Genomic DNA, 15,894 nt, shown 5'->3' with positions numbered 1-15,894 from the left:
ATCTGGTCTTCACTTCATGTCTTCCAATCTTTGCATCTGATTGTTCTTATCCAATCTTGTCTTCTGCACTTCTCAAGTAGCATTGATCCTTTCAGCATCTTATAGAATGGCAATTCCTTCTTTAACCCCATTTTTCCTATTCATGCAGCCAGCTGCACAATGCATTTATGGCATATTTGAAGCAACAGTACCATATATTTTGCAAAAATAATTCTTCAACGCTGGTGTGTGAGCTGTGTAAATGCCTTCACAACACGAACAATCAACATAAACAAGATTTCTCGACTACATGGATGTGCGCACATGATTACATAATTGTCTCAATGTAAACAAAGGGAATCTGTCTATACATTACTCTCTAAGAAGATATTGTATCATGAATCTGTTATTCAATCATTGCTCCAGTCCTCTCATGCAAGAAACTGGACATGACCACTGGTTTTGCCTATAAGTCATTCAGTGTTGTGTTGCTGTTGGGAAGGGGTAAGTGTAGGACAGTATAGCTTAAGGTGCTTCATGTCTTCTGTGTGGTGGTTGAATTCAAGTCTTGTCAAGCCGATTCTGTGTAGGTACTGTTTTAATACAGGTGGTTATGCCAGTGCAATTCTTACATGTTTTAGAAGTTATTTCTGTATTATATTGATTTCTGGAGGAGTTTGGTGAAGAAAATCATTTGTCAGCCTTTTGTAGCTTGCTTGTTTTGTGCTGTGAGTGTGTACATAACTACCTAGTTATAAATACATCTGGTAAATACATACACATTGTTTTTGTGTGGGTGTACTGTGTGGTATTGGGGACAGGTTATTTGTTTTTGTGTGGGTGTACTGTGTGGTATTGGGGACAGGTTATTTGTTTTTGTGTGGGTGTACTGTGTGGTATTGGGGACAGGTTATTTGTTTTTGTGTGGGTGTACTGTGTGGTATTGGGGACAGGTTATTGTAAGTGTCTAAGTAGAATACTTCTGGGGTTAGTTTTATGTTGCAATTAGTGGGCTGTTTTTGTGTGATGTGAGGGGTTGGTGGATTCAAGTGTTTTTGCCTAGAACTGTGTGCCTATCATTCTCATGTGTATGCATAATAATGATATACAAAACTGGACCTATGCTTATGGGGTCCCATCTGTGTTTCCTTTGATCAAACTTTGCTTTTAAACCATATATGTTGTTTGTCTGGATAATTTATTTCAATCTGTCTCATAGATTGCTGCATCAGTGCAGAAGAGTACTGTATGTTTCCTTCTAACATTCTGTCTTCCTGAGTTTTGTGCTATGTCCTCTTCATATTCTTTCATCCCATATTAACAGATTCTCTATTTTTTCTACACCTTTTATAGTTCTAAAGATGGTTATTGTATCACCTCTATCTCATCTCTTTTCTAGTGTGGGTAATCCCAGTTTATCTAATCACTTCTCATAATTTTGTCAGCCAGGCTGGGGATCATTGTTGTTACTGCTCTTAGTATTCTCTAAATTTGTCTTATACCACCATTGTGTATTCCAGTCTGGGACAGATAAGATTTTATTTGTTTTTCATAATATTTTTAGTTGTGAAATGCCAACTTTATGTTTATAAACAACTTATATGCTGTTCCTGTTACTCTGTTGATGTGTTTCTCCTGTGACAGGTCATCCATAACCAAAACTCCCTTATCCTTTTCCTCTTTTTGCCTTATTGATTGTTTCATCTCCCATTATATGTATTGGCTCCTTTTCACTTTGAACTCTTTATGGCATCATAAATGTACATACTACATACGCATACATATATCAAGGCTTTTTCCCCCTTTCAAGGGAGGTAGCCAAAAAGATAGTCATAAAATCATTCCCACCCATTCCATCCCTAAATACACTCCCCTCCCCTCCACCCTCCCTCTTATCTTAGCACCTCCTAGATGACGGGTCATCCCTGCACCTTGTCCACTGCCCTGGGTCAGAGGCAGTGTCGCAAGTCATAGCACATCCACAGCAAGGCTGCTTCATTAAATTGGTGACCCCCCTCTCCGTCCCTCCATCCATAAAAGGAGAAGACAGGGAGAAATCCCTTTGAGCTGCGTCAAATTTTGCTCACACATACTATCTCACCCCCATCCCCCCACCCATTCCACCTTATGCATCACAACATCATCCATATACAACCATTCTCCATTCACCCCTGTCTTTTGTCCTCTCCCGTCCTTCCTCAACAGACATTCCCCTCTTCCCTAAAGCCCCCTTCACCCCATCCATCCATCTCATCCTAGGACGTCCCCTCATGTTCACTCCCTCCACATCTGCCTTCCACACCTCTTTTATTAGTCTTTCTTCACTCATTCTTTCCATGTGTCCAAACCATCCTAATACTCTTTCATCAACCCTATCTCCCAACTCCCTTTCCACCCCTGTTCTCCTCCTCACCTCCTCATTTCTCACTCTATCCAGCCTAGTAACCCCCATTATACTTCTCAGACACCTCATCTCAAACACATTCAAACTCCTTCTCTCTTCCTCTCTTATGTTCCATGTTTCTGCCCCATACAGTGCTGTTGGCACAATCACTCCTTCATTCAGTCTCCTCTTAGCATCCATTCCCAAATGTCTATTCCTCATTACACTTTTTAATCCACCAAGGCATTTACTCGCTTCTCTCAATCTACATTCTACCTCCACCTCCACTCCACCTTTTCCTGCCACATTTGCACCCAAGTATCTAAAACTATCCACTTCCTCCAGTCGCTCTCCCTTAATGCTCACTTCCAGTCTGCTGCCACTTTCACCCCTTGTACATCTCATCACCTTACTTTTATCCACATTTATCTTCAGCTTTCTTCTATCACACACACTCCCAAATTCTGCCACCAACTTCCTCAATCCCTCCTCCGATCCTGCTACAAGCGCAATGTCATCCGCAAACAACAGCTGGCTCACCTCCCACTTTTCTCCATTTTCTTTAACCATCTCCAATCCCTGACCCCCCACCCTTGCATTTACCTCTTGCACCACCCCATCCATGTACAGGTTGAACAGCCAGGGCGACATAACGCATCCCTGATGAAGTCCCACCTTTACCTCGAACCACTCACTTTCTCCATTTCTAATCCTGACACAAGCTCTACTACTCTCATAAAAACTCTTGACAGCTCATAGAAGCTTTCCTCCTATCCCATATATCCGCAAAACCTCCCACAGTGCCTTCCTGTCTACTCCATCGTAAGCCTTTTCCAGGTCCATAAAGGCCCAAAAAACATCCTTCCCCTTTCCTATAGCTTTCTCACATATCTGTCTTACCACAAAAATCTGATCTACACAACCTCTACCTGTCCTAAATCCACACTGTTCCTCACCAATTACTCCCTCTGTTCCTCTCCTAATCCTCTCAATCAAGATCCTCCCATAAGCCTTCCCAACTACACTTAACAAGCTAATCCTTCTGAAACTACTACACTCACACTTGTCCCCTTTTCCCTTGTAAAGTGGAACTATACAGGCACTCCTCCAGTCCTCCGGCACTCTACCCTCTCTCCAGCAAACATTAAATAACCTCACCAGCCAGTCCACCATCACTGTACCTCCTTTTTTTAGACATTCTGCATGACATCCATCCAGACCAGGTGCCTTACCTGCTTTCATCATCTTAATAACTGCCTTCACTTCATCTTTCCTTATTTCTCCATTTTCCTCACTCATCACGGTCATTTTCTTAGCATTTCCCACTGCAACTATCTTTCCCTCCCTATCCTCCTTCACATTTAGCAACTCCCTAAAATACTCTGCCCATCTTTCCCGTACTGCCTTCTCTTCCATTATCATCTCTCCATCTGCACCTTTTACCTTTTCTTCTCTACTTGATTTGCCTCCTCTTCCTCTATTAATTTCTTTCCAAAACATCTTTTTATTACTTTCAAAATTTTCTGTCATACTCTTACCCCATTTCACATCCTTTACCTTTTAGTGCAGCCAGTTATTATTCATAATGCTATATTTTATGTTATTTGTGGGATAAATTTGTTTGTCTTATTTGTTGGATACCATGCAGTGGATATATAGTTAAGTGTAATTCTTATGAATTGTTCATATACAGCAATAAGTTTTTCTTTCTGTTTTATTAATACATAAAATTTTCATCATCAGAAACATTGCAAAAAAGCTAAGGAGAATGTCTGGGTTCACTACAAACCATCACTCTTCCAACATATTGGAACACATTCTTCTCTTAAAGGAAAAGTTCAGAAATTAAAGGTAAGCCTTACAATCTCTTTACACTCTTAGCTAGTAAGTCTTATTAACAGTGTATAGTGTATTATGGCAGGGAGCATATTAGGCACTTTGTTTCTTGTGTAGAATATTGTTTTTCCGCAGTTTACTTTGTTTTACACTTTTGTTTGATGTGCTTAAAGAAAATTGCTTTTGAGTTATGAATTATTAATGTTGGAAGCTTTATTTTCAAAACTGTATGAATCTAGAAGAAACATTGCTGTGGATCCTCAAAGGATCCATTACTTGTACCATGCATGCCACTGTAATCATAATTACTTCAACTCCTCTTTATCTATATCCTCCATTGGTGTATTTTTGATTCTTGGTGTACATTTTAAAATCATTTGAGTTTGTATGAAGAGTCTTAGTAATTCAGGACTTGAAACTTATAGATGACATTATTTATTTATTTATTTATTTATTTATTTTTTGCATGTCACTGTAAAAATCCATGAGATTAGTGTAAAAAAGAGTGACAGTCTTCTATTTGTTTACTCAGTAAATTGAATTGAATCAAAGGTCCTAAAGCTGTAAATTACAAGGCCCTTCTATTATATATGACATCTAAAAGCTGTAGATGACAAGACCCTTTCATTATATATGACATCTAAAAGCTGTAGATGACAAGGCCCTTCTATTATATATGACATCTAAAAGCTGTAGATGACAAGGCCCTTCCATTATATATGACATCTAAAAGCTGTAGATGACAAGGCCCTTCTATTATATATGACATCTAAAAGCTGTAGATGACAAGGCCCTTCCATTATATATGACATCTAAAAGCTGTAGATGACAAGGCCCTTCTAATATATATGACATCTAAAAGCTGTAGATGACAAGGCCCTTCTTTTATATCTAACACACATTCTAAAGGTTACATTAATTCAATAACCCACAAATGCTCTGCTGCCAGCACTATATACTAAAGATATAGGGCATTTTTGAGAGGTGTTACAATTTTTTTTTTTTTTTTTTTTTTTATGAAAGAAATAATCTTTGTTCTAGGTTCTAAAATGGTTAAATGACAATTACTATCTAGATTTATGTGTGAAAGTACACAAAGTATTGTATGTAGCTGGATAATTTAGCAGTAGCTTTCTTAATATTGTTGTCATCCTCAGGACAAAAATGCTGTGGGTATTCCTATAAATGTAGGTATTGGGGTCAAGAGGAAAGCAGCAGTTCAGAGGAAGTTCAAGGTCTCTGTTATGTAATATAACTCGAGTGAAGTCACATCTTAGAAATGGGACTGATTCTGAAAAGTTTACAATATATAGTACTTTTTTTTTTTTGTAAAATATTAAATATATATCTGTATTTATTTTTCCTTATTTTCTTTAATTGCTTTTAGACAAGCTAGTATAATGATATATCTTAACCTACTAATATTTTCATAACAGTCCCATCTTTAAGATGATAAATTTCTGAAGCTTTTGTGACCTAGTGTTTCATGTCTTTTCACTGTGTGCTATTCACAAACAAATCACCATATTTTTTTTACTACTTGGATTGTGGAGTGTGAAGATTTTTTTTTTAATCTAATGTAAACAAGGAAAGTATGAATTACACTTATGGGAGGAATATTCTTGTAAAATACATTATGCGTATAATTTCTCCTTTGTCAGGGCCGGTCTCAGGAGCTGTAGAGCCTAACTGTAAATTTTTTTGTGGGGCTGCAGTTTCACAGATCTTGGTTGTGAACCTGAGTGCATACCTTTGTATTCCTCATATATAATGCAAAAACATTGCACTGATTTTTGATAATTATATAATGCTATTTACCACATTTATTTAAAAAAATATCGCTAATTATTTAAATGTTTAATTAGAATTATATCTATTTTGGCAAAACTATCAACTGAGTCATAAGAGAAAGCAGTAAATTGGAGGATATGCATTAAACTATAATTCTACTCTTTTTGTATGGTTGCAGTCTGACTTTGAAGACATTTAATTCTGCAAAATATATTGCACCCCCTAATGTTCAGATATATATATATATATAAAGTATATATGAAAAATATGGCCTTGCTCATCTCACACTGATGATTGATCACAACTGGTACTACTAACTGTTTTTACTTCATGCATATATATATACACCAAGAGGGGATTAGCAGAATCAAAGCATACACCCACCCTACACCCATCCTAAAACCCATTTGTTGTTTCTTCTTGGCACCTCATGGATGGTCATCCCTTTTCCCCACCACACTACTAAGGTTAGAGACAATGTAGCAAGATACAGCACTCCAACAGTAGGGCCTGTTACCCAGAGCTGATTTACCCCTACAGCATCATTATGTGGTGACCCCTCCCAACCACCCAGCTCAGTATATATATATGAACGGAGCACACAAAACACCTCTCTGGGATGCAGCATTTCCTCCTCCATTTAAAACCATTATCTATTCACTCCTGTCCCTTGCACTCGTTCTTCCCTTCTCAATAGACATTCCTTTTGCATCTGGTGTCTGCTTGTTTGGTGATCATTGACAGTTACCTAGGAGCTTTGTGTTGCCAGCAAGAGAGACCTGGGGCACTGGATTGTTTGATTAATTCTCCCTGTCCATACACCTCATTTTTATCATTCCCACATGTTTCCTCCATCTGTTTTTGTTCTTCATATATTTTTGCTAGTCTTTCTTCTTTCTTTCCATATGACAAAATAATCTGGGCATTCGTTGATTAACCCTCTCTGCCAGGTGTCTTTCCACCCATGCTCTCCACTTCACCTCCACATTTCTCACTCTACCCATACTTGTAATCCCCATTGTACCGGTAATGGCTATTCCTTTCTGCTATTCCTCTCTGCTTCCTTCAAATTCCAAGTCTCTCCCTCATACAGACTTTCCTTTGCATTCATCCTTAGATACCTATTTCTCATGGCAATTTTTGTTCTCCCAAGACATGTACTTACTTCCCTCACTTTATAATTTGCCTCCACCCCCACTCCATTATTCCCTGCCACATGCAACCCCAAATAGATCAAATTCTCAACTTCTTCCAGCTTTTCACCTTGTAAACTTGCCTCCAACCCATCTCCACCATTACTTTTGTTCATCTCATCAACTATCTATTGCCTACATTTACTTTCAGTTTTCCCCTCTTCCAAATTTTGCCACTAACTGCTTTAATCAATTACAAGTGAAGTGTTATCAGCAAACAATTGGTTCACCTCCCACTTGACTCCACCTTCACTCACTAACTCTAAACGCCTACCTAGCATCCTCATGTATACTTTCCTCACTACCCCATCTATATACAAATTGAACAATGATGGCGACATTACACATCTGTGGTGCAGCCCTACCTTCATCTAAAACCACTTGCTCTCCATTACAAGCTTTGCTGCTCATGCACATTCTTCCTCTACTTCTGTTTCTCCTTTACCCATCATTATATTCCATACTTTTGCCAACTCCTTGTATATTTTCTGTTTATCATTCTCATCTTCAGCACCTCTGTGCCCTCACACATTTCTTCCTTCCCCACTTAACCTGTACTTTCAGTTTCCCTTCTACCAGATATTGATCTAGCAGTGCAGTGCCCTCTCCCTCAAATACATTTATGTGTGGAACTCTTCCAATTCTCCTTTAGGGTACCACTACATAGTCCATTAACACCTCAACTACCCATCTGCCCACCACCCTGTCCTGTGTATGGTTATGTTTGTTTTTCTTCTTAAATACCATGTTTACTGTCATTTCCCTTTTAGCACACATCTCTGCTATAGTTCCTTCCTGCCACCCCATACTTCCCTACTACTCCTTATTTCATATATAAAAAAATAGATAAATGGATCAAATTTGGGAGATTCATGCCCCAGGACACAAGAGAACAGTGCTTTTGACTAGTAGATAATCTTAGTGTGGTTTATGAGGTCCCTTTAGCTACAGAACCCAGTTAGGATCACTTGGTTCAGTCAGCTTAAGGCCGGCCCTACCTTTTGTAATTCTTACTCCTTGTAGTAGGCATTACACAAGTACTGTAATTAATTTTAGTTGTTTCAGCACAGTTTAGATGAGTATATCCATCAAGTCTGGCTTAGCTTAATAAAGGACATCCATTTACTATAGGAATACTACATTGGAAATCTACTTGCATGTGCACTGCTTGTTTTAGAAACATTTAGTATATCACATATGGCAGTTTTACATAAAGGGTGTTGATGAACCCACCACCGATTATGCATGAGGTACATCATTTTTAAAAGAGAAAAAAAAAAGTAATTTAAGATACAGTTGAGGTTTGAGGTTTGTTTTTAAATATACAAAGCATCTGTTGAAAAAACAATTTGTTCTTTCTCCCAGCTACAGCCACAATAATCCCTTCTCCTATCCCTGCAGAAATTGCATTTGTTTATTTACCTGCATCTCATACTTATTGTAGGCATCTGGTATAAACTACATAATAAACTGTTTTGTAATCATATTACATGTGTAACATTGTATATATGCTCTGTTTTTATTAGATAAATGAAAAACTGTAATTCATAAAGAAAAACCTAGAAAATGGGCATTATTTCAATGTAGGTTTGTTTATATGTATGGATTCTTGAGTAGATTAAAGGGAGCAGTGGGCAGTTGTTAAAGGAAAATAATGCTGTGAAAGGAAGACAGAATATTTCAAGGAGTTGCTTAATGTAGAGGAGAGTAGGGAAGCATTGATTTTGTCAGTGGGTGATATTCAATGAATGACTGCAGTGGGTGAGGAGAGTGATAAGGCTGTTGCAAAAGAGAAGATAGAAGTAACATTGAAAGAAATGAAGGCTAGAAAGTAGTGCTGGGCAAATGCTGCTAAATTCAGTACCAGAATTATCAGTAAACAACAAGGCCATTACCGGTACTTTACCGGTAAAAGGCTCGTGAGGTAGTAGTGACGTCCCAAGTTTGAGTCGCCTTTATGACTTAAATCTTTAAAGAAATTTCATCCTACTATGGTGTGTAGTCACAACTCAAATTTTGTAATGTCGTCACTATAAAAATCCTGCCTGCATCACGAACGGGCGAAGGAAGCATTAATCTACCCTACATGCCTACTGGTGTTATAGGCAAAATATAAAGGGAAATATATATATATATATATATGCATGAAAAATCACATAAACTCATGATTCTAAATATGCGGAAAAACCACCAAGGAAAAAGAATTAACTGATGACCAAGCGCTTTTGTCTATTCAGACATCCTCAGGGTACCCTAAGGATGTCTGAATAGATGAAAGCGCTTGGTTATCAGTTTATTCTTTTTCCTTTGAGGTTTTTCTGCATATATATATATATATATATATATATATAATATATATATATATATATATAAACACATATATGGGTCTTTTCCGTTCCGTTTGGTGACGTGGAATTTTTCAATGAAACTTTCACAATTGATATATATATATATATATATATTTATACATATATGGGTCTTCGTTTGGTCATACATACATATACCAAGGCTTTTTTTCCCCTTACCAGGGAGGTAGCCAAAAAGGACAAGGCATAAAATCATTCCCACCCATTCCATCCCCAAAAACACTCCACACCCCTCCACCCTCCCTCCCATCTTAGCACCTCCTAGATGACGGGTCATCCCTGCACCCTGTCCACTGCCCTGGGTCAGAAGCAGTGTCGCAGGACACAGCACATCCACAGCAAGGCCGCTTCATTAAATCGGCGACCCCCCCTCTCCGTCGTTTGGTAACACGCGGAATTTTTCGATGAAACTTTCACAATTTTGTATGCTGATCACAGAAATAACATTAGTTCTATTGAGAAATTAAAAAAAAGTGCTGAAAAAATGGTTTTAATGGTAAAAAATTACTGAGACCTTAGCGGTACATACTTGCTTAATGGTAAAAGTTTAACCAGTAAAATTAGTGGGACACTGGGCCCATCAGTACCACCAAGCCGATACGCACTTACCGAGACCTTAGCAGTACACCCCTTAATGGTATTTTTACCGGTAAAGTTAGCAGAACACTGGGCCCATCAGGCCGTCAGTACCGCCAACTCGAGACGTGCTTACCGAGACCTTAGCGGTACACCCCTTAACGGTATTTTACCAGTAAAGTTAGCGGGACTCTGGGCCTGTCAGGCCGCCAGTACCGCCAAGCCGAGACACGCTTACCGAGACCTTAGCGGTTCACCCTTTAACAGTACTTTACCGGTAAAGTTAGTGGGACACTGGGCCCATCAGCTGTCAGTCGTCGCCGCATCAGTCCGTCACACAGTACCACCAAGCCGAGACGTGCTTACAACTCTCTGAATGTTATGGTATAGCTTATCGAGTTATCGGTTAACGGAACCTTAACGGTACCAGAATTTTTACTGGTAAAGTACCATTAAGGTTGTTACCGGTAAAACTGGTAACTTTACCAGTATCTGCCCACCACTACTAGAAAGACCCCTGAATTGGGTAAATATCATGTGGAATACCTGACAAATGATAGAGTAGTAATAGTGAAGTGGTTAACGAGTTTATTCAACATGTTTCTAATGAAAGAAAATGTCCAGTTGAAATTTTTATGTATGAGTACGTATGCCTAACCACCTCACTTTGCAGGTAACAGCTGATTGGATGTAAAAAAAGTTATGTAGTCAGGAATTTAGGGACTCTAGTGATATTCATATGGACCAGTCACATGGCATGTCTATTTGATTGGAGATGAATCTCTATTCAAAGAGGAAGGCTGAGTAACTTTTATTTCCTATCGCCCCTCCTTCCTGCTACCCTTCTTAAATATTTCCTTTACCACCTTTGACTCCACTTTTTCACTTTTCTTAAGCACTCTTTGGTAAGGGACAAGAATACTACCACCATGTTCCTTGCTGTGCCAAAAAAGGCTCCTAAATGGGGCAGAATGAGGAGGCTAGGGAAGCCCTTCTTTTTGTATTTTGCTCTCACCGTATGCTGCGAGTTAACTACCCCCCCCAATGAAGGCCTTTGCATATATATATATATATATATATATATATATATATATATATATCTATCTATATATATATATATATATATATATTATCTGCAGCTTCATAACCATTTATAGCTGGGAAATCTTTATTTTCATGAAAAGAAGATAGTTTTATTTGTGAACCTTAGTATGTTTACTAAGTAACATAACTTATTTTGAAAAAAGCATGTCACATGGCATGTTTAATTCAACCATGAAAGCACAGGTTAAATGCACTAATGCTTTAGATTTTTCATCATGTGTCAGTATTTGTTTTTCATGTTCCATAGTGTTATGGCTTGCTTTAATGTTACAGAATTAGGTTTATCGTAATACAATGATGAAATATGTAAGTCATTCAAATGTTTAATTTTTATTATGAAGTATTGGCCATATTAGTGATTGAAATAAGAAAAATACATTGTCTCTTTATTATGTTAACTCATCATAAATTAACATATGTTTTCATGTTTAATTCTTGTGTGTATTATTTGACTTACAAGGTTGCAGAAGAAAGAAAATTGTAAAAGTTGCAACTGATGCTTTTTCAGGAAAAATATAAAATAAAATGTCACATAAGTCTACAAAAAAATTTATGCTCTATATTTGGACAGTTGATATGTACTATTTTTAGTTATATGTGTCATATGAAGGAAAAGCTAATGTTGATAGCTTAGGAGTATATTAATCATTGTTTTATGATTTCAGGACAAACAGTTTGGCAAAGTACAGCTGTATTTTCCTCACAATAATCCACCTGCTCAAGTTGAAACAGACATCAAGCCATACAAAACATTTACACTGCAAAGAGCATACAGAGGAGAAACTTATTTCTGGGGCCTTTTGCCACAACAGGGTGATGTCCTAGTTTTCAATTTTGATCCTCCTGTTGCTGCCTCAGGGTAAGAGAATCCATGGCAGTTTTTATTCATCTTGATTCATGTAATTTTTCATTACTTTAAGTAATGTAATATATACCAAAATGTTAACATTATAAGTACAACAAAGCAAATCTTGCAAAAGTAGTGGGAATAGGTGTTGGCTGGTAAAGGAAACTTGAATATATATTATGTTGTTTCATTAAAGACAAAGGTTTATACCTAGCTAATTTTATCATTTTTTATAGATACCTGTTTAAGAGTGGCAATGTAGAACACCCATCAGATAAATTATATAATACTACAGTAGAAGTTTTGCCACTTAAACAGCAGAGCTGGATATATGAAAAGTACAAAGTTACAGATGACAAGTTTGTTATTGTTGGTAAGTTTTCTTTGAGTTTTTAAGTGTCAATATTTGAGTGCTGTTTATGAATTATCATATTTGGAGTAAAATCTATCTAAATACCAAGGGCTACTTCCCTCTTATAAGGAAGATGATTTACAGATTTTGCAGAGATTCTTTCACGGGGGCATCATTGTTTGAAAGTTGTTACATATACATTGTTGCAACAGCCTTCATGTATTGCTTTATTTGTTTTTCAGGTGCCTTTGATGATATGGGGGTTGCTGAAGGTACACTAGATTCAGCTCTTGGAGATGTTATAGCTCTCAGACTACATGTGCATGCAGAAAGTGATAATTGGGCTATACTTAGTGAGGTCAGTTAAATGTGTTTTTCATATTTTGTATGAGTGTCTGGGGTATTGGCTGCATGTTGTTGTGGCAAAGTAGCATGCAGTTGATACTTTAGGGTCTATATGGGGTGCTCCTATGGACCAGAGCCACACATCATTTTGTCTGTGATAGAGGAAAACTCTGTTCATAGAGAAATGATGACACTTTTACACTACGACTGTCCCTCCGTTATGCTGTCCCCCAACCCCTTGTTACTGTCCTGTACCATTTCTCTGAATATTCATTTCCTTTTTCTGCCTACCCTGTGGTGGGGGAAGAGAATGCTACCACCAAGTCTTCCCACTTGAGTCATAAAAGGTGACAAAAAACAGGAAGGGGGATGGGAATAGGAGTCCTGCTACCTGTAGCCCCAAAAGGGAACATTCCTAAAAGAAGTAAGGGCATAAGAGGGTCTGGGAGTTTTCCAACCAGTACCCTAAGGTTTGGGTCTTTTAATGTGCGTGGATGTGGTACAGATGAGAGTAAAAAGGAAGAGATAGGCAGTATGTTTGTGAGAAGAAAGATGGATGTGCTGGCTTTGAGTGAAACTAAAGTGAAAGGGAAGGGCAAGTGTGAATTTGGGAGTGTAGCTGGGAGGTACTCAGGAGTGAAGAGTAGACGAGGGAGAGAAGGGGTGGCTATACTAGTAAGTGAAGAGATAAATAAGCATGTAGTGGAGTGGAAGGAGGTTTCATTAACCACTTCACTACGGGACTTAAATCTCGCGGGCAGCAGCCAATGCCAGCCGTACGACGTGTCGTAGTAATACTCGCATCATAAAATATAGTCACCGCTTATATCGATCGTTCTCTCTTTCACCCACGAATTTTGAAAACCACAGAGAATGGGATTCAGGGCACATTTGGGAGAATGTAAAAACACAAGGGCGACTACAATAAATATAATCAAGACGCCGATATGGCAGCGTCGCGAATCCACTTGCTCCTCATGACGCCTACGTGTGCGGCACCGTATGGAAGGGGTTAAGGTTGATGGGGATGAAGGTGAAGCTAAGAAAGGAGATGTGGGTTTATGTAAGTGTGTATGGGCCTGGTAGTGAGAAGAGCATAGAGGAAAGGGAGGCTTTGTGGGTAGATATAAATGAGTGCATAGAGGGATTAGGAAGAAATGTCAATGTAGTTGTATTGGGAGACCATAATGCTAGGGTAGGAAATGAACCAATAGATGGAGTGATTGGGAAGTATGGAGTTCCAGGTAAAAATCGTAGTGGAGAATTGATGGTGGAGATATGTCTTGAAAGAGAGTTGATGATAGCAAATACAGTGTTTAGGAGGAAAGTCAAGCATAAGTACACATGGGAGAGGGTGGTGGGTGGAAGGGTGGTAGATAGAGCATTAATTGACTATATAGTGGTGACCAGGAGTATGGTAGGAAGAGTTAAGGATGTACATGTCCTAAGGGGAGAGAGTGGGGAAATATCAGATAATTTTCTGGTGGAAGGTAAATTGAGAGTGAAGAATAGGTGGAGAAAGAGGAAAAGGGCAGAAGGTAGGGAGGTACTTAGAGTGAACTGCTTAAATGAGAAAAAAAGGAGAATGAGTATAAGAAGAAGCTGAGAGAGGAGTGGGAGGGAGTAAAGGATAGAGTAGAACTGGAAGTGGAGGAGGAATGGGGATGGTTCAAGGAGGGAGTCATAAGGTGTGTAAAGATGGTGTGTGGAACAAGGAGGGCGGGAGGAAATAGAAGGAAGGGTAGTGAGTGGTGGGATGAGGAAGCAAAGAAGGGTGTAGAAAAGAAGAAGCAGGTATTCATAGATTGGCTACAAATTAGGATGAGGGAATCGTATGAGAGGTTCAAAGTGAAGAGAAGGGAAGCAAAGAGGAGAGCAAGTGTGAAATGGGGTAAGAGTATGACAGAATTTTTTTAAAGTAATATAAGATGTTTTGGAAGGAAATTAAAAGCGGAAGAGGAGGCAAATCAAGTAGAGAAGAAAAGGTAAAAGATGCAGATGGAGAATTGATAATGGAAGAGAAGGCAGTGAGAGGAAGGTGGGCAGAGTATTTTAGGGAGTTGCTAAATGTGAAGGAGGATAGGGAGGGAAAGGTAGTTGCAGTGGGAAGTGCTAAGAAAATGAGAGTGATGAGTGAGGAAAATGAAGGAGAAATAGGGAAGGATGAAGTGAAAGCAGCTGTTAAGATGATGATAGCAGGTAAGGCACCTGGGTTGGATGGATGCCATGCAGAATGTCTGAAGAAAGGAGGTACAGTTATGGTGGACTGGCTGGTGAGGTTATTTAATGTTTGTTTAAGAGAGGGTAGAGTACCAGAGGACTGGAGGAGTGCCTGTACAGTACTGCTTTACATGGGAAAAGGGGACAAGTGTGAGTGTAGTAGTTTCAGAGGGATCAGCTTGTTGAGTGTAGTTGGGAAGGCTTATGGGAGGGTCTTGATTGAGAGGATTAGGAGAGGAAGTAATTGGTGAAGAACAGTGTGGTTTTAGGACTGATAGAGGTTGTGTAGATCAGATTTTTGTGGTAAGACAGATATGTGAGAAAGGTATTGGAAAAGGTGAGGATGTTTTTTGGGCTTTTATGGATCTGGAAAAGGCTTATGACAGGGTAGACTGAAAGGCACTGTTGGAGGTACTGCAGATATATGGGATAGGTGGAAAGCTGTTGAGAGCGGTCAAGAGTTTTTATGAGAGTATTAGAGCTTATGTTAGGATTAGAAATGGAGAGAGTGAATGGTTTGAGGTAAAGGTGGGACTTCATCAGGGATGTGTTATGTCACCCTGGCTGTTCAATCTTTACATGGATGGGGTGGTGTAAGAGATGAATGCAAGGGTAGTGGGTCAGGGGTTGGAGATGGTTAAAGAAAATGGAGAAAAAGGGAAATAAGCCAGTTGCTGTTTGCTAATGACACTGTGCTTGTAGCAGGATCAGAGGAGGAATTGAGGAAGTTAGTGACAGAGTTTGAGAAGGTGTGTGAAAGAAGGAAGCTGAAAATAAATGTGGGTAAAAGTAAGGTGATGAGATGTACAAGGGGAGAGAGTGACAGCAGGCTGGAAGTGAGCATTAAGGGTGAGAGACTGGAGGAAGAGGGTATTTTTAGATACTTGGGTGCGAACGTGGCA

General features: G+C 38.8%; 1 protein-coding gene across 3 annotated transcripts in view; it reads left to right on the top strand.

Annotated features, from left to right (window-relative positions):
* Mgat4a (alpha-1,3-mannosyl-glycoprotein 4-beta-N-acetylglucosaminyltransferase a) overlaps positions 1-15,894 on the top strand; it is a 604,562-nt gene that overhangs the window by 566,512 nt on the left and 22,156 nt on the right. For all 3 annotated transcript variants that reach the window (XM_076179097.1, XM_076179096.1, XM_076179095.1), the window contains 4 exons: positions 4,106-4,213; positions 11,894-12,087; positions 12,312-12,448; positions 12,670-12,785. In XM_076179097.1, the coding sequence (XP_076035212.1) occupies positions 4,106-4,213; positions 11,894-12,087; positions 12,312-12,448; positions 12,670-12,785 (555 nt within the window). The remainder of the gene's footprint in view (positions 1-4,105; positions 4,214-11,893; positions 12,088-12,311; positions 12,449-12,669; positions 12,786-15,894) is intronic.

This window comes from Oratosquilla oratoria, chromosome 42 (genome assembly GCF_046742065.1).
Source record: "Oratosquilla oratoria isolate Oo_2021 chromosome 42, ASM4674206v1, whole genome shotgun sequence".
Classification (NCBI taxonomy): Eukaryota; Metazoa; Arthropoda; class Malacostraca; order Stomatopoda; family Squillidae; genus Oratosquilla; species Oratosquilla oratoria.
Note: the sequence above shows the minus strand (reverse complement) of the source record. Positions and strands in the feature narration are given on the sequence as shown.